The sequence below is a fragment of the Zonotrichia albicollis genome, chromosome 4 (genome assembly GCF_047830755.1).
Source record: "Zonotrichia albicollis isolate bZonAlb1 chromosome 4, bZonAlb1.hap1, whole genome shotgun sequence".
Lineage (NCBI taxonomy): Eukaryota > Metazoa > Chordata > Aves > Passeriformes > Passerellidae > Zonotrichia > Zonotrichia albicollis.
Genome location: NC_133822.1, coordinates 35,169,575 through 35,187,808, shown reverse-complemented (window position 1 = coordinate 35,187,808; position 18,234 = coordinate 35,169,575). Strand labels below are relative to the sequence as shown.

Sequence of the window (18,234 nt, the reverse complement as noted above, 5' to 3'; positions counted from 1 at the left end):
TGGATACTGTTTCAGTTCCCAGCATCTGCTGAGGCTGTTGACATAGAGGGCAAAATTTGATTCAGTGAGGATACCAAGCCATTTGACAGAGGAGACATCAAACAGAACATTATGTAGTTTTCAAAGGAATTATTTTTGGCCAGTTGGACTTGAACTGGGAAAAATAGCACTAGAAAGCAAATGAAGAATTGGTTTGCTTATATACTGCTTACTTTCAGCTTTCCAGCCAATCTAGCACATGAATTTCCTGAGTTTACTTTCACTCAACACATGAAAGCACTTTGTGAACACTGACAAAAAGTGGCAACCCATTTCTGTTCCCCAAAGCTAAACAGCTGCAACTGGGAAGTTAGTGAAAATTTCATCTACAGGGAAGGTGGTCTAGTCAAACTCAAGAGTAGAAATGAGAGAATAGTTTCCAATGATGACACAACCCCTAATTGTATAGATCATAATTTCAACTCTGCTCTAATAAAGCATGTCCACACAAAAAGCTATTTGCATAAACTACTCTTAGCCAGGCCATGTCCTGCACCCACTACACTACACAATGAAGCTCAACACCAACCTCAGTGAGCCAAAGGTGTGGTTCTCATTTGTGTGGGAGTAGAACCAAACTCAGTCAAAAGCCTGGCACAGCAAAAAAGAAGCACTCCCCAGCTAAAGAGTTAAGCTTAGTTTAAGTCCCAGGTCTGCAGATAATTCTTCTCCCTCATGCTCTGACTGCCTGCTCCTGAACACAAGACAAACAACTTCGACAGGAAGCTCCAGCAAGACTTTATTCAATGGTATACAATAGGAAGAAATTAGCATGAAAGAATTGTATACATTACAGACTTTCCAAGTCACTAAAACAAACCCATGGTGACAAGAACAACTGAGTTCGATGACATAACAAGCGTGGGACCATCTCTCTAGTGTCCATACCTGCAAATAGATAATATGTTAATGCTCTTTTAAAAATTACAATTCATAGGAGTGCTGGTCTGGGTGGATTCATTTTCATTCTACCACAGCACAATTAACATATAAATGGGTGAAATACTGTTAAGGAAATCTTAGAAGTCCTCCACATTTCACTTCCCCTAAAAATCTACCCAGTTAGAAGAGAGCCCATGTGGAGAGATCTTGGTATCAGTTATCTTTTGCCCTGAATCCCACTTCAAATATATCTGGCATAAAGCAAGACCAAAATTTGTCACAGCCCCAGACTGAGCACAAATCAGAAAATATTGATTCATGTCTCTGTTTCTCATCATGCTGCCCATGCAATTTGAAGTGATGAGCCAGACAACATGGACTCAGTTTTCATTGTGTGTTCAGGAAAACATCTTAATATCAAAACTATGGTACTTCAGTTGTCACATCAATGATGATTTGCACAACTGTCTACCAGAGCCCAGACACAATCCTCAACAGCTATAATACCTGTTCTGTTTTTTTTCAGTCTGCACTCTGACAAGAATTTTTTTTTTAATTGAGTGGGGAGAAGGACAATCTACAGTTAAGATTACTAGATCAATGGTGCAGAATGAAGGAAGCAATAGGCAAACTTCCTAACTATTCTCAATGGACAATTACCTCTCAAAATATGACTATCCCTCAAAAAGCCATTCTTGGATCTCCTACTACTATTCTTGACAGGAAACCTTTAAAAAACATTATAAAACAAACAATAGAGCAATTATAAATAAATGGGCCAAAGCTGCAGGAATGGCTACATGGACACTTGATTTCCAGATGCTAGGAAATCAGCTGTATTAATCTCTGAGGCTATCAGAGTTATAAAACAAATCATCAAGATAACAGAGGGACCCAATAAGATCCCTGGCACCTCAGCAGTAATACTTTGGAACCCAAGCAGCTGAATTCAGGTCATCCTCCAAACCCAAATTGCTCTTGCAGCAGCACACTATTCACCTGAGACTCTACTTGTAGCTAATTCCATTTCTCTCCTGCTCTCCATTCTTTAGAGAGAATGTCAGTAGAAATCACTACTTTTTAACAGCTCCTACACAGCCCATAGCTGCTTGGACTCCCTTCAGAGCTCACTTAGAACCAGGTGACTAAGGAAAGAACCTCTCTGAACAGCAACCATGCCCTCAGACACATCAATCTGATACTGATCATTTATATTTACAGGACAAGTGGACTTTTCACCTTGCACTCTGTGCAGGATACGTACTTTTGGAACTCCCATTCCCTGTTGTCCAGCGGACATACTTGGCGAGTTTTGAGCCAGCGAGAGATGCAGTGGAAGTGGAAAGCATGCTGGAAGACAAAGTGCAGATCACATCATTTCAGAGTGTATGAATGCACCTCAATGCAAAAACTACCACTGAAAGCATCACAGGAAGAAGAGAGTTTGCAGGCAAAGGAGGGGACAACTGATCAGTCAATCAGCTGATAAACATCAAGGAATTGATCCACATTTTCAGAGAGGAGGAAACATCAGTGAAACAGCAGCAGGGAGCCTGTTCCACAGTGCATACAGTGGCAACTGACTGACTTCTAATGAAGGAGAGAGTGCAGAGTTTTAGCAGCTGCCAAAATTGGCAGAGCAGATGCTGATAAGAAGCATAATCAGAAAGAAAGGAGAAGATTTCAGAGTGAGTAGCAGGGATGATATGAATGTATACATGCTGAAGGAAGCTTTCTGTCAGTTTGCAGGAGATAACAGAGCCTGAATAAAAAGGAATTTGCAAAATTAGAAAAAAAACCCCCTCATTTATGTATTTGATAAGGGCAACTGTTCTCTTACCCCATACAGCTACTTAAAACCAACATTCCACTTGTGGTCACTCTCACACACAACAACATAATTTTGACATTAGAATATCCTGACATGGTTTAAAATTTTGCCCCTGTCCTCTGCAGACAGAATTGCAACATTTATGGTCCTGTTCCAGCATTATCATGTTGTAACTCAATCCCATAGCACAGTAAAGATAGGATTGAGGATCAGGAAGTTATTCCACTATGGAATAGTTTATTTTCCAACTCAGGCCCAGGCTAGCTAGGAGGTATTCAAGTTTGGAGTTAACATGCTAGTAGGACCAATTGATTTGATCTTCCCCCAAAACTGGAAGGAAATTCTGGTTACCCCAGACTGACTCTTTGAACTAGCCTGCACACAGACAAATAAAACAGACTGACATCCAAGTTATCCTATTAGTGGGGCAAAGGAAAAGGTGCAACTCCTAGGCAAACCACGATCAGGAAAATCATGCTCAGAATGAAAGATCTATTATTCCTAAAAAAAAAAATAAAAAAAAAAATCTGTTAAGGCTTATCTTCCTCCCTTTGCTTCTTTGTCTTATTGCATCTCTCCATCTTTCACTTTTTTCTCTCTCTCCTTTCTACATTCTAGCAAACATAAGGACTTTAAAATTCTTATTTCTGGTGGATTATGTGAAACATGCTACAGAATGGATTCTGTCCCACATCATCATAAAAGGAGGATAGCATCACCCCACACAAGCTCCACAACAGAAGTTTTCCTTACATTGCAGACACCCCATGCAACTGTGCACTCCTCAGAGGTAGCCGATGCTTGGTTGGCTTGACATTCTATGCCTGTGGAAATAAAGATGGAACAAATACACACAGCAGTTGAAGATGTACATGCACATGTACTAACTGGTAGATTCCTTCATAACAGCAAAGGTAGGCAGGGGAGGAGGAGCTCTTTTGTGGTGTTTAACACACCAGAAAGTATCAAGAGCTATGGTTTAATGTGTTTTTCCCAAAGTATCATATCAAAACATTCTTAATCCTGATTTCCTCCTTCCTCTACTTTTTTAGTATTCCAAAGTTCCAGAGGGCAAGAATATATAACTCATCTGTTGGCAACATGTGTTTGTTTTCCAAATTTCAAGGATAAAGATTTTAATTTTTTCCTCTTGTGTTCACAGAGATGTCTTTTGATGATGAGTTGACAGTAAGTTTACTTAAACTTCTTACCCAGGTTTCTCTCAATACAACTTCTTATATGTTCCTGTCAGCCACTATGTACTTTATTTGCAAATTAATTTGCTCATGTAATGCTGGAGCTTGCCTGTCTTTATTGTATAGTCTTGTGAAAGGTAAATACATCCCAAAAATCCACAACAGGAAATACAATATGGTTTAGATAGGAAATACAGTATGGTTTGGACATTTTATACCTTGGGGCTGAGTACCCAGGAGGATCCTCAACCCTGATTTTTTATGAGTTTGGGTTATGTTTTGGGCTTTTGTGTCAGACAGTGTAGATGAAGGAGCTGAAAAAGAGTGAGGTAAGAAGAACAACACTGAGAAAATAAATCCTACAAGCCAGTTCTCCATTCTAAGGCCTGAACAAATCACTTCTGCTCCAGTTCAGGAATAAACTTCAGAAGAAAAAAAGATTTTTCCAACTCCTTCACCATCAGCAGCACAAACCTATAAGACTAACATTTTACTTCTTGTTAAAGGATGCCTTTTTTAGGAGTCAAGCCCAAATGATTTAAAAAGATTTGCTGATATATGATCAGCTTAGAACTCAATACACAGGCTTGCTGCTTTCTTGTTTTGCAGATATTTTTTTTTCTCCTGGCAAAGAAGATGTCTGAATGAGCTCCAGTTCTCTGTTCACTCTTTGTGTGCTTGAATATACTTAGAGGAAAAGGAATTTGATTCACTAATTAAAGATTAAAAAACTTCCAAACCCCATAGGTTTGGCTGAAAAATGTGATCTCTACTTGTTCTGTCCCATTCTTCCCTTTCTCCATTTTCACGCTTTTCAGGTGTGGAGGTGCACAAAATAAAAAAAAAAAAAATCCCATTTTTTCTGAGATGCAAGAGATGTCAATTGACCTTGGTCATGAGGAACTACTCAAAACAAGAGTGATGTCTAAAGAAACTCAGTAGCAACAGCTGTTCTGCAAGATTTGAGTGAACCTGTATTTATCATATGGTTTACATCAAAGACATGATATACCACAGCAGGAAGTCCAAAGCTCAATCCTTTGCCTCGCTATAGAAGAAAACAAAACCCAGTACTTCAGTGTTAATTCCAAAATCTTTCAATACATACAGCAATAAAACTAAATCTGATTGAGAATAAGGAAGATGCTCAAGACCCTCGAAGAACTTCAATTACTTTGGATGCTTGTATAAAATTCTACACCTGAGATCTTTGCAACAATTTCACTGTTACTGCAGTATGGACTCATGGTCATGGGGCAGAGTATGTTAACTTTTAAATATCTGGTCAGTGTAACAGTAACAGATCATGATGAGAAGATGAGTTGTAGGAAAAGATGAGGAAATTAATCTGAAGGAAAAAAGTCAAAGAGCAAGCAAAGTTTAAATCAGAAAGCCTATGCTGAAAGCAAGTAAAACAGTCCAGCACACAATATGCTTATCTTGTTTCTTCTCTTTCCCTGCTAGAAACAAAATATTGGGCATATTAGACATAAAGTCCATCTAGCCCATTTTTTATGTCTTGGGTTTTTTTTGGTTTTTTTTTTTTTTTTTTTTTGGTCTCTCTAAGAGGCCCTAACATTAGAGCTGCATGAACACAATTTTTAATTTTCAGGATTTAAAGGACTCTGTATTTTGCCTGGGAGTAAGAAGGAAGAAAGATGGTTTAGGTAAGGAAAACAAGCACCACTGCCATTCATTTCAGTGTTACTGAAACTTTCACTGACAAACTTAAACTTTCACTGACAGTCTAAAGCATGACAGTCCCAAAAGTTTAAGAGGACTTTTGTGGAAGTGCCTGAGGAGGAGTTCTCTGATGGTGATGGAAAACCCTTCCAACAAGACACCCAGGTTTAGCTCCCTCATCAAACTCACTGGAGACTACTGCCAGCACTGCTACCTTTGACTGCCAAAAAAGGGCCTCCCAAAAGCTGAAGCACTTTATGGTCTCCTGCTTTCTTATTTCAGAAAAGGAAAATATATCAACAAATAAAAAATAAATTTAACACATGGACAATCTCCATCCTAGAATGAAAGCTGATGATCCTGGCTCCTGAAAGAAAGAGAAGCTATTTACCATCTGCTGACCCAAAAGAAGTTGCAAGAGTGAGATAGTAACAGGTACTGGAGGAATACTGAAAGACTCTTCTGGTGCCTTGCTTTTGACAGAGTATCTGTAGGTGAGGACAGAAAGAGAGAGCTAAAACCTGAAATACCTGTAAATAATTGTGAAAGATGCAATGGAAGCATTTCAACTCAGGGAGTTGTGGAAATGCATCTTATATAATGGCAGCTTCTGAATCTTGGCATTGTAAGAACCAGCCCACTTCCTATGCATTTTCTATTGCAGAAATCACCTGTATATTTACACATCAAAAAATAAACCCAAACCCATTCCATCTAATAAACATCCTGAGATTTTTCTCTGGATACTATGCAACATACCTATCTTTGTGAAGCTGGATTCAGAGTACTTGGCATGCTACCATCAAAGCTAGGGGACAGTATTTTGATGGCACATTTTACACAGTTCAAAGCTATACTGGTCATCTTATTACAAAAAGACATTACACATTTTAGACCAGAAGATAATCCAATATACTAAACACACTGTTAACACTCCCCAGTTTACCATGTTGCAGTGACAGCACCAGAGAGCAAGCCTTTGAAGAAAATCTAAAGTAAAATCTAAACAGAACTTGTGTCTTTCCAGAGAAGAATGAAACTAAAACACCGAAAATCTACTCATCCCTTCTGTTCACTGCATACAGACCAAACTGAGGGCAGGGGCATCCTTTGAATCACATAATTACCAGTCATAAGGCACATGCATGGGGAGAACTGCCTGACACCTTATCATTGATGCCTGACCTTACAACATTAACAAACTTTCCTTACCATGGCTGGCATTACTTATCACTCTTCTAATGTTTTCCCATTCTAAGTTTCTCTTTGTCGCTAGGAGTGGGAGACATTTATGTCCTGCATTTTATCAAATTGAATCTTGTGTTGTTCTTCTCTGCATATTCTATTAATTTTTTTCTCAATTTGCCATCACTTCACATCTCGTGTCTGAAAATCTAATTAAAGGGTTTTTTAACGACATTAATGATCTGTAACAAGGAAGTAAGCAAATCCAGAGCCAACACTGATCTCGGAATACCAATTTAGATATGCCTTCTACTCTGTATGCTGTCAATTTTAGTCTGTCGTTTGCAGTCCAGGCTCCTCATAACATTGCTCATACCAATTAATAACATGTTATGCTTCAGCAACACAAAAAGGAAAAAAAATTACCTATGCCTTTTTCCTTTACTGTTTTTCCTAATCTTCCCATATACTCTCAACCCCCACACACGTATTGGTAGGGCTTTAAGAACTGATAAACAAAATTTATTACTCAAAAATAGCATTTGTCCATTCTCCTTCCAACTCCCCCACACCTCTCCTTCATCCCATATGTCCTATTTGCTATTTATAAAAAAAAAAAAAAAAAAGCAAATATATGAGACTGTATTTGGTCTGTCATGGAAGGTGCAATTAATTTTGAGGCAGATTGATAGAATGAAACACACCAGCATCTCCTATCTTAAAATATATCCCTCTTATAATGAATAATTATCTTGAATTACAGGATTTTATATATTTATTCTATACATTTGTAAATTCTACAAATGCAACTTATGTTCTAATAAGTCTTTGAAATTCCATTTGCCTGTCAGCAAAATGCTTTTCTCTCTAATACATTATAAACCTGAGAGACTAAGCAGAAGTCCAGTGTCCACCTTCTTTTGAAACTTCTTTCCAAGACAGTACAGGTTAGAGACACTTCAAAGGGGGAAATCTTTACATTAAAGAACCTCAATTTATTTCATAATCCCTGCTCTTTTTATCATTCCCTGTCTAATAACCAAGAATAAACTGAAGCATGGATAGGGAGTAACTGACTCAAAATACAAACATATCTATCCCCAAGAAGAGAAGTGAACCTGCTTAACTCACATTCAGACCAGTGTGTTACAGGGTGTTTTTTCTCTTTATTAAAAGAATCCCAAACAAACAAACAAAAAACCCACCCAAACAAAGCTTCTGAAAGTAATTTTGTAATTATTATTTAAATATGAAGTAAAATCAGGTACATCCTTCAGTAGCTGTTCTTATAAACTTGAAGTCTCATTTTTCTCAAGTGTTTTATTTCCATACAGTCTTATTTACAGGAAGTTGCCAATAGTATTGGTTCCAAGGGTGTCCACATAAAACCAAAGTGCAACAAAAATATTTCAATGGGATCAGGACAGGCCATTCCCAGGCACTCTCCTTGGACCTGGGCTTGTTTTGGGGGGTTCTACCAGCCTCACATTTTAGGAATTAGGCAAATTTCTTTCTGGGGTAGGCTAAAAGGTCTTCTGTCCTTCATGATTGAAACAAGACAGACAGTTATGGTGTCAACAGTACTTTGACATTTTTGAGGAAAAAAGATGGGTTTGTACTCATTAGCAATACTCTAAGGGACTGAAAACAGTGACTTCATGCATACAGACATACTTCATGATAGAAATGAACGACCAAAATTATAGAGAAAAAAATTAAAATCAAACCAATACTAACAATGTATTGCTTTTTATTTTGGAACTTGATTATTCTCCTTTGCAAGTGAACAAGTAATTTTCTAGGTGGCTACAAAATTCCCCCTACTATAACAAGTACCAAGTTAGTTAGGCAAGGTAGGTTTTATAGAATGAGGAGTCAAATTAATTTGCTGGTCCATGCCTTTCCTTGCCAGACACAGACACAGAAAGTGTTACAAGACTTCATCTTAATGAGTGTCATGGAGAAGTTGACACTCATAGCAACCTCCCCAATCTGACATATAATACCTTTCTTTGTAAGCCTGTCAACCCTGAATAATTTCACTTCCTCTTTATTATTGCTCCTTTTCTTTGTTGTGTTCAAAGTACACTCAGCAGCATCATGTCTGTTGATCTGGCATCAAGAGATCCCACCCTTTACAAGAAAAAGGTGAAGAAGAGCAGTATGGTGACAGAGGTCACCAAAATAGACTATGAGATTTCAGCATTACATAAAATAGAGATTAGCAGAAGCATTAGTTACTAACTGTAAGCTCTGCTGAGTTATACCCTCAGCTGGGGTAATTTCAGCTGTTCAAACCGTGTCCCTCCCCATTTACTTACACAGATCCATAATGTGGTTTCTGCAAATGGCACAGTTATCAACCACAATGTCCCATGCCCACAGAGCCACGGCGTTCCACTGGAGAGAGGGGGAGAAAAGGAAAACAGTTGTGATTCAATTTACACTGGACAGAAATCCTCACTATTCTTCAAGATGCCATGTGCTTTTTGAAATAGAAAAGCTGGGATATTCAAAAAAACCCCAAATCTTAGAAGTCCAGAGTAATTCCTCATAATGAGTTCAGGTTACTAGGAAGCAGTGGTACATTCCCCTCACAAACCTCCCAGGTACAATGGATCCTTCCCACTTCAAAAAGCAGGTAACTCCCACAGTCTGCCTACCCTTCTTTTCTTTTTTTTTTTTTTTTTTTTTTTGTGAAACAACTGCAAACATCTGGATTTCTAGATTTCTATTCAAGATCCAATGGAATCCAACAATGCAACAATGCATCATGCCAAATCCTAGAAGGAAAGGACAGCCCCTTGGAGAAAGAGCAGTTCAGATGCCATTTTTGTTAAGAGGAATTCCCATTATTTGTGGCAGTTCTTCTAGTAATCACCCTTCAGAGCAGTTGGGGTCAAGAACTAAATCTCTAATGCTACTCTCCACTGACTCCTGAAAAATCTTCCCTACAAAAGGTTAATAAGCAACAACCTATCAGCAAGGCTGGATATAAAAATTTCAAAGTACTACCAAATCAACCTTTCAAAGACTTACTTTATACATATAAAAAAGTAACAGGACTGTCCCAAGCTACTTCAGGAGAAGGTTTTGAGGATTTCAGGGCAAGCTATGCAGGAAAATATAGTACCTTTTTATTCTTCCAGACAAAACCCATAATGAGGTCTTCTGTAAACTCATTAAATAAATGAACCTGCCTTCAACATCCAAAGCAATCCATTGGTAATCAGGATAATCTTCATTTACTACTTAAGTAGTATAGATTTTTTCCCCTTTACATTTTCTCAGTATATATTTGCACTGACTATACTATAGTAAATCTTCTCTACTCTGCTCCATTTCCATCTTAATGTTTTCATTGCTTTCCCTCAGTTTGGGACACTAAAGAAGGACCACTGAGTTCCAAGTATTGATATAAAAAGTAGTCACAACACTACCAGATCTTTTAGGACATACACCAGTAGTGATCTCATTTTTCTTCCCAGAATTCTAACTTCCAGTCTAGCTGGCCTTCTGGCCTCCCATTCATCTCTCATGGGCTTCATCCATACTTCAAGGCAGCTGAGATAAAAGTTCTCAGCACCCTTATCCCTTCCATACACTCCAGTACTTAATCTCTTGTCCCATTATGGTCTACTCTGATGGCGCACTCACCTGTACTGAGCCACACATGCAACAAAGGTCTTGGTGCCTGGCCAGGGAGGAGGAATGCCACTGACACATAAATGGTGCCACTTCCTACAATTCTCATTATATTTGTCCCTAATTCCAAAGGACAAGCAATTATGTCACCCAAACACTTCCTTCTGCACAGATCCAGGGTTTCCACCATCACTGATGGCAGCTACATTTCAAACAAACTCATCTACAAGGAGGAATCACTGGAAATGTTTACTGATATTCAGTCTAGGAGTCACTTTTCCCAAATGATACCTTAGTACAAGCCCACACAATCTAGCCCTGCTTCTCTACACCCTGCTCAAGAGCCTCGGACCATCACCGTGACCCAGCTGACAAGCTGGTGGCACTGGACAGGAGAGTGATATTATGGCTGCTCTGAGAGAGGAGGCAAAGCCAGGGTGGCTTTGAGGACATTTGCTCACTCACACGTTTTTATGGCTCGATTTAAATAAGCAGGAGAAAAAACGTCAGCCACCGCCATTTGCAGGAAGTATTTTACGCAGCACACGGGGCAGCCCGGGCGACTGTGCCACCGCGGCCGGGGGTGATGGTGGGGCGGAAGCGCTCCAGAGCTGCTCGCCGGCCCGAGCTGCCCACAGGCTCTGGGTATGGAGTAGCCGAGGCCCGTCGAGGCGGCAGCGTCAGAGGGGAGCGGGTGGCGGAGCCCCGGCCAGGGCATCCCCCGAGCAGCTCATCGTCCCCCGAGCAGCTCATCGTCCCCCGGCCAGGGCACCATCCCCCGGCCGGCACGGTCCCATCGGCGCCCCAGCTGCCGCCCCCGCCAGCCGCGCCCGCTGATTGGCCAGTTCCCGCTGCACGTGCGGCGGCCCGCCTCAGCCATTGGCTAGGACGCACGCCAGGACTCCCCGCAGGCCTCGCGCCGCCCCTCCCACCGCTCCGGTGCGGAACCGGGCGCCCGGCTCCGTAAAGGGAGCGGGAAGTCGCCCCCTTCTCCGTCCCGCTCGCTGGCATCAGGCCAGCCCCAGCTCCCCCCCGTCCCTCCGGGAGCTGCCGGAGGAGCGCGCCGGCGGGGCCTCACTTTCTTCACTTCGAAGCGCTTCTTGCCGGCGCCGCTGTTGGTTCCGCTGGGGGTGTCCACATCCATTGCGGCCGCCATTTTGGGTGCGTGAATCGGCCCGTCCTGCTCCGTGCGCATGCGCGGCAGGGCGGGGCGGGGAGCCGGAGGGGCGGGGGACGCTGGGTGGGGTCATGGCGTGGCCACGCCCCCTTCCGCAGGGCGCCGGCAGGTGCGGGGGCTGAGGGCGCGGTCACGTGGGCGCGCTGCTGAGGGCGGCCGCAGGGGCGGGGCCGCGCCGCAGTTCCTTCTTCGCTCTGCCAGTGGTGTGAGGGCTCTCGGCGGCGCGCCCCGCTACAATCCGCTGCGGATTGCTTTCCCTCCCTCTTCACGTAAGGGGCTTCAGCCTCAATAAACTTCTAACTTGTTGTCGCCCGTCGTAATCGAGGCAGGGCGAGGTGGGCCTGGCGGTATTGTCGCTGTAGCCCTTTGTTCTCCCGCAGTCCAGGTTTCTTTTTAAAGGAACATGGAATTGCTGGAGACAGGACGCGCACCTTACGGCGTGCGAGTTGAGCTTACAATAGTTACAATCGGCATGGATTTGAAGGTGCTGCCAGAGCTGCCCAGGCCTTGCCCGTTCTGTTGCAAGGATGGAGACGACAGGCACGGGAGCTGGTTCTGGGAGCTCCCTCTGTCTGTTCCTTCCCCACAAGGTCAGTGGTAGGATTCTCCATGATACGGAAACTGAGGGCAGTGCGCTCCCCAGCAGCACAACTTCAGGTCTCGAAATTTCACCCAGCTGTGCAGGTCCCTGGAGATGCGATCTCTCTGCAGAGTCCCCCCTTCTAAATCCATTTGTACTTCTCAGATGTGGGAAGAGGAATTTGTAGAGGCACTAAAAGGCCATTCTTTTGCATGGGTACAGGCAAGCAATATCTGTACTCTGCCTCTCATAAATACCCAACAGCACCGTTCTGGTCTGGCTCCATTGCACCCATCTGGCTGTGTGCATACAGCTTTTTCCTGAGACCCAGGGCTTGCTGGGGTGGGGTGAGGGCAGTCTCCAGATAGACTTAAACCCAAAGTAGGGACCTGCAGTAAGAACGAGATGATACTGTCATTGGATGTATCGGAATAATTTTATTGTTTGGATTGGGATTAATACTTGAAAGACATGTACCACTTGTGCCCTGACTTATGCACATACCTAAATATTTTCAGCATCAGGCTGAGCCTGAAAGTTGCACAGACAATAAAGGGAAGTTTGAAGAAGAAAAATGCCCTCCCTCGTGTGAACACCCTTGAACGCCTCTCATTACCTACATGGAAAGTTTCCATGTCACTGAAGTGCCCCTTTCCCCAGATGCTGCTTGGTTATGGGGCATCTCTATTGCTGTAAATTGCAGCTGCACAAATTCAGGTTTCTGTCCTGTTGCTCCATATTCAGGACTATTGCAACGGAATATTTTGAAAACAGGAGTTGGGTGTGTGAGAAAGTACTTTTCACCTTCAAGAAAGTAGCTCTTTTCAAAGCAGAATTTGCAAGATTTCTTATTAATAGAAGCATAAGTTCTAACTCTAATTCCTAAATGTGTATGGCAACATCTCCAATAGGACATTTCTCAGTAAAAAACCAGGATGTTGATCAAACATGTAGACTAGTGCATACACACATACACATACCAGAGAGATGTTAACATTCATTTTCACTTCAAGTGACTACTGTAGTTCAAACTGTAGTCTCCCCACCTCAGCTGATGTCACCAGAGAGAGGTGGTTGCCAATGGGGTAAAGCCATACAGCCAGCAATCATGTGTTCTGGATTTATCTTTCCTTATCTGGCAGCAAAAACAATGTAGCAACACAGATCTCCAGTTAAGTCTTGCTAAAAAGGTGGGAGTGTTCTTAGGAAAACAAAAAAGACAGCAAACATGGTGCAGGACAGAACACATATTGCATCTCTGTGCAAGTAATTCATATTACTGATCTGTGTATGCAGCTACATTTTACCTACAAGTGCATTAAGAGATCTCCAGTGCACTTTTCAAAGTGAAATTAGTGACAGTATAGTCCTGCACTCCATAAAAAGGGCTGAGCTACCTTCTTTGCTTGAAATAATCTGTTTTCTGTTGATTTTAGTGCCATCTCTAATGTCTTTCCTCCTAGTAAAAGTGATTCTCCTCAGACCTGTTTTCCCCCCTTAAGCCTATATGTTATGGAGGGTTGTCAGGAGCTGCTGCAGGAAGAAAAGCTGCAGCTTTGAAAGGCATCAGTCTCAAAAGAAGTATAGCACTGTGGTCCAAATTACCAGGGATGCTTTGAAGAATGGATCATTTTTCAAATCTCTGGGATATGCAGGAGGAAAAAGAGAAGGCTGCTAAATTGAAAAGGCAGGGAGACAGACTAGGTGACATGTGACAACTGCTGTGAATATGGTTAGTCCCAATTAAACAAGACAAACTCTCCCAGTTGTCAAAGACTCTTCCTAAAGGCAATGTACCACCATCCTTTCAAAAGCAATGTCTTGGATTTTGGTCACTGTCCTCCTCCTTTATATTCATTCTGTGGGTGGTTTGTTGTTTCTTTTTCTACAATCACCAACATTATCCTATGTGGGATTTATCTCTCAGATGCTTCCCTCTTCCATACTTGCACTCTCTGGATGCATGTTCCTGACTGGGCTGCCGTGGGACTGCTCCTGGAGGGGTGGCTGCTGCAGCCCTGGCTCTGCACCTGCACAGGGAGCAGGCAGAGGGCCTGGTGGGGCCATACTGACACAACTTGTCCCTCCAGGGCAGAGGGATCCACATGGCAGTGGGAGGATCCCCCAGAACTGAGTTAGAAGGAAAATGCAGACAGGAAAGGTGGATTTTTGTAGTCCTCACTGCCTGAGCTGTTTGCATTCTGTTTCCCAGCCCCAGAGGAGATGAGCAGTTATCATGACTAGTCCTCCAGTGTGACAGGATCTTTCTTGGACACTTGGGTCACAGGAAAAGAACTGGTCCAAAACAGAATTGCAACATTTTCCAACACTCTTCACAGTGAGAGTGTCATGAGAGTAAGAATGGGCCTTCCAAGACTGCCAGGAGCAAAGAGGGGGAAGAAAAGGGAGGTGGCCCTTTCCAAGTGCTTACAAACCTCAAGTTTTCTCTTGCCTTTTCCTGTTTCACCCTGTCAGTGCTCCCTGCTTGAGGTATGGCTTCAATGGTGCCCTAAGCAGCACCAGGCAGGAATTACCTCGTGTATGGGACCAGTGGCCAGTCAGTGGTTGCTATCCAAGGAGCAAAAATCAGGTGCACTTTATTACCTTTTAAAGAACTGTAGGGCTGACTGGCTGCCTGCCCTCCAGTTGTGATGCTAGTAAAATATTTGAGTTGCCTAAACTGAGATTTCTAGCACCCTTTGCTTTTGGATGCACAAGCCCACAGACAGCATTCACCAATTACTGTTGGGGCAGTACTGAATCTATGGTTTTGCCACATTTCACCACAAAACTTTCCTAAAGTTCAAGAAGTAGGCAAACAACCTTCCAACAAAACTATGCACAAGGCTCCATAGCATCTCCTGTTGATTCAATGTGCTTGGCATAGGGAAATTGAATTCAGAGAACAAAGCCAGAGGGGTACATTAAGCAAGGGATACATTAACATATATCCCATAGATTTTTGGACCAGACTGTGCTTGCTTTCTGTGGAAACCCAAACACCTCACCTCTGTGTGTGTTTTCCTGATGATGGTAACATTAAAACCCATATAGTACTCCTGGTTTAATAATCCATTATTAAAACTTCATGACAGAATGGGAGCCTCCAAAGTGGCTAAAAAGAGCAGATGAGGTTCCAAGAGAGGAGCAGGTTGTAGCATTTAATGGGATGGTGACTGATTGTTGCTCTTCCTTTCTCTCGGCGTTACCCCAAACTGCTTGATAGCTCAAGTAACATGCAACCATTGTGGCAGCCTGCAGGAAGGTGGGTGCCTGCAGATACCCAGGTACCTACTGACTGTGCCCAAGCTCCTGCAGAGCCTTTGCCCTCACATGGATCAGCAGGCAATTGGGGCTGTGCCTGCAGGCTCAGCGAATGACACTGTCCCCACAGCGGGCATCTCGGGCCCCACACCACACCTAACAGCTGCAACTGATACAGAGGAGCATGGTCAGAGCAGAGGGATCCCAGTATGTTACCGTGGGCTGGGCTGATTCCATTCTGCTTCCAGAAAGGGCTTGGAGCTATCCCTGCTGTGTAGGAGCACCCCTGTGCTCCCCATCTTAATCCTCGCTCCCAGCTAAGGAGCTCTACCTCGGAAGGAATCGAGCACCAGCCCCACCTCCCTGCCCCCCTTTGCAGTTCTGGGCGTCCAAGCGCATTCGCTGATCGCGTCTGGCTGTGCTGCCACCTCCCGAGAGAAAGCAGCATCCCGGCTTTGCTCGGAGGAAGGGAAACGTTCCGCAGCCAGCCGGGCTCGCAGCCTGCGCGGAGGGCCCGGGGAAGGAAGGCAGCGCTCTCCAGCCTGGGGGGGCAACGCGTGGGCCCGAGGTCAGCGGGAGACGGGGCTCCTCTGCTGCTCGCAAGGCTGAAGAAGCAGGAGGGTGGGACTGCCTACCCCATCTGTATACACGGGGAAGAGTGAGAGCTTGGAAGAGAGAAAGAACCTTTAACCTGAGCTGGGATCCCAATGAGATGTCAGAAAGATAGGAAGATTGTATCTGAGAGAGAGGACGAGCCTTTCAGAGGGTAACTAACAGGAAAGCAGTAACAAAGGATTGACCTGAATACCCCAGAAGAACTGCATGAGGTGACAGGAGGCTATGGGACAGTCCAAGTGCAGGAGGCTGCACTATCTGAGTATCAGGTCACAATCTGGATCTCTTTCCTTTTTCAGATAAGAGTTTCAAAGTGGCTTTTATCCTTTTAAGAAACATACAAAAAAAAAAAAATAAAAGGAGAGAGAATGTTGTGATAACTCTAACTCAATACAAGTTATATTCATTTACTACAGCATGTAAGCAACACTGGAAGATCTGCCAGGCTAATTAGCAGTAGCCAGGAAAAAGCACAAGAGTAACCAAAGTAGTAACACAAGCTTGCCTGCATATAAATCAATAAACTCCTACTGATTTGGGAAATCCGTGAACCTTCAGAAACACGAGGGGAGGCAGTTCCAGACTGCTGTGTGGGAGACACTAAAGCACTGTTTATAGATATTCTTATCTACAGCTTTTCCCTGACAGCCTTGAACGTGGGGAGAGAGTCACACAGAGGGAACAAGCTCTAAAATCGGACAAAAAAATTTAAAAAGGGAGAGGTCTGGAAGCTACCTCCATTGAGTCAAAGATTTTGATGATTTTTGAAAAGAAAAAGATGGTGACAACCATTGAGCTGTAGCTTTGCATTTGTCTTCCTGTATTAATTCTTTGTTCTTTTCCCAAGAAATATAGTATCCCAAAATTCTTCCAAAGATCTCTTAATGGAATCAAGTTCCTAACTGCAGGCTCTGCTCAGTAAGACACAATTCCTTAGCCTTTGCCATCCTTCTTTGTCACAATAGGAAAGATGCTGCTGTCAGTAAAAGCAGCTTGTTGAAGTCTGGTAATTGTAACAAAGGCACCATTTGACAGTTGAAAACTGTGAAGATCCAAGTTTTTCTGTCACTTTTTTGGTGAGTTTTGTTGTTACTGTTGGTTTTGTTTGGTTTTAGGCAGGGGAGATGTTGAAGTGAGTTCAGATGTGATTTCAGGGCCAAAAAACCACCTAATTTTATATAATTTCTTCTTAGAAAGACACAAAGGACTGGGAAAAAAATAGGTGGCCCACAGACATGGCAATTTCTAGTACAAAAACTACATGGATATGACAAAAGGAGTCAAGAGTGAGGAAGCCATCAATCCTCTACCTCCCATACCAGAAGAAACAAAAACTTGTGGTACCTAACTCAGATAGTCCTCAGAAGGCAGGATTGAAAATGCTTCTGGCATTTATGCATCTGGCGTTTAATCACTTTCTGTTATGAATGCCTAGATAAAGACAATATACTGATGTCAGCCTTGCTCTGGACTTCACTGGGAGTTCATGACAGCATCTAGGTCAGCAAATCCCACAAGAGATGGTGTCTCTGCCAGTTCTATACTGAACATACCTTGAATGTATCTTGCTGTGTTAAACACTGTTTCCTTTAATTTCCAAACTCAGCACCACTGGATCTCCAGAACATCAGTTGAGAGAAGGGCCATTTGAGGCAGCAAGCTCTCACTGATCACAGCACAGGAGCTCCCAATTCTGACAGCTGAAGGAAATGCAGAAAACAGCAGCAAGCAGAGAAGTGAGTGTAAGTGCAGAGTCTACTGCTTTGGTAATTTTTACTTTTGGTAGTTTTTGCTTTTGGTAGTTTTTGCTTTTGGTAATTTACCACTGCAAAGTGACATAGTCCCTTCTTCTGTCCCCTCCAGTCATGGTGGGAGTTTTGTGTTTTTTTCTTTTCTCTTCTGCTCACCACATTCATAAATTCTATTTCTCAACCCAGTTTAAGGAATCACTGACGTGTGCTAGGAGAAAGAGCCACATCCAGCACTAGGAACACACTCCCACTCACCTGCAGTCCACAAGACTTTAAAAAAGAAAAGAACAGAACAAGAAGCAAGAGCTTTGGGGAAGTTTCAGCAAGATACATAGAAAGTTCTGAGTTTGCTCCACTTAGTGCAATGGAGTTAATTCCTTTACTTG

General features: G+C 42.9%; 1 protein-coding gene and 1 long non-coding RNA gene across 2 annotated transcripts in view; one reads left to right on the top strand and one right to left on the bottom strand.

Moving 5' to 3' along the window:
* Positions 1-760: 760 nt before the first annotated feature.
* Positions 761-11,701, bottom strand: RBX1 (ring-box 1). Its single transcript, XM_074539435.1, has 5 exons — positions 11,540-11,701; positions 9,138-9,216; positions 3,506-3,576; positions 2,186-2,271; positions 761-927 (listed from the first exon to the last, which is right to left on the bottom strand). Exons 1-5 carry the CDS (start codon positions 11,654-11,656, stop codon positions 915-917), a joined length of 366 nt encoding a protein of 121 aa, XP_074395536.1. The 5' UTR covers positions 11,657-11,701; the 3' UTR covers positions 761-914.
* LOC141728794 (uncharacterized) overlaps positions 11,671-18,234 on the top strand; it is a 34,620-nt gene continuing 28,056 nt past the window's right edge. The window contains exon 1 of the long non-coding RNA XR_012580020.1: positions 11,671-17,839. This is a non-coding gene — a long non-coding RNA (uncharacterized LOC141728794). The remainder of the gene's footprint in view (positions 17,840-18,234) is intronic.

What these genes read in the sequence shown, in the direction of transcription:
- RBX1 (XM_074539435.1), bottom strand. Translation starts at nt 11,656, where the DNA reads ATGCGCACGGAGCAGGACGGGCCGATTCACGCACCCAAAATGGCGGCC. An exon ending in AGCGCTTCGAAGTGAAGAAA is followed by an intron (nt 9,217 to 11,539) that starts GTGAGGCCCCGC and finishes CCCTCTCTCCAG; the next exon opens with TGGAACGCCGTGGCTCTGTG. An exon ending in AAACCACATTATGGATCTGT is followed by an intron (nt 3,577 to 9,137) that starts GTAAGTAAATGG and finishes TTATTTCCACAG; the next exon opens with GCATAGAATGTCAAGCCAAC.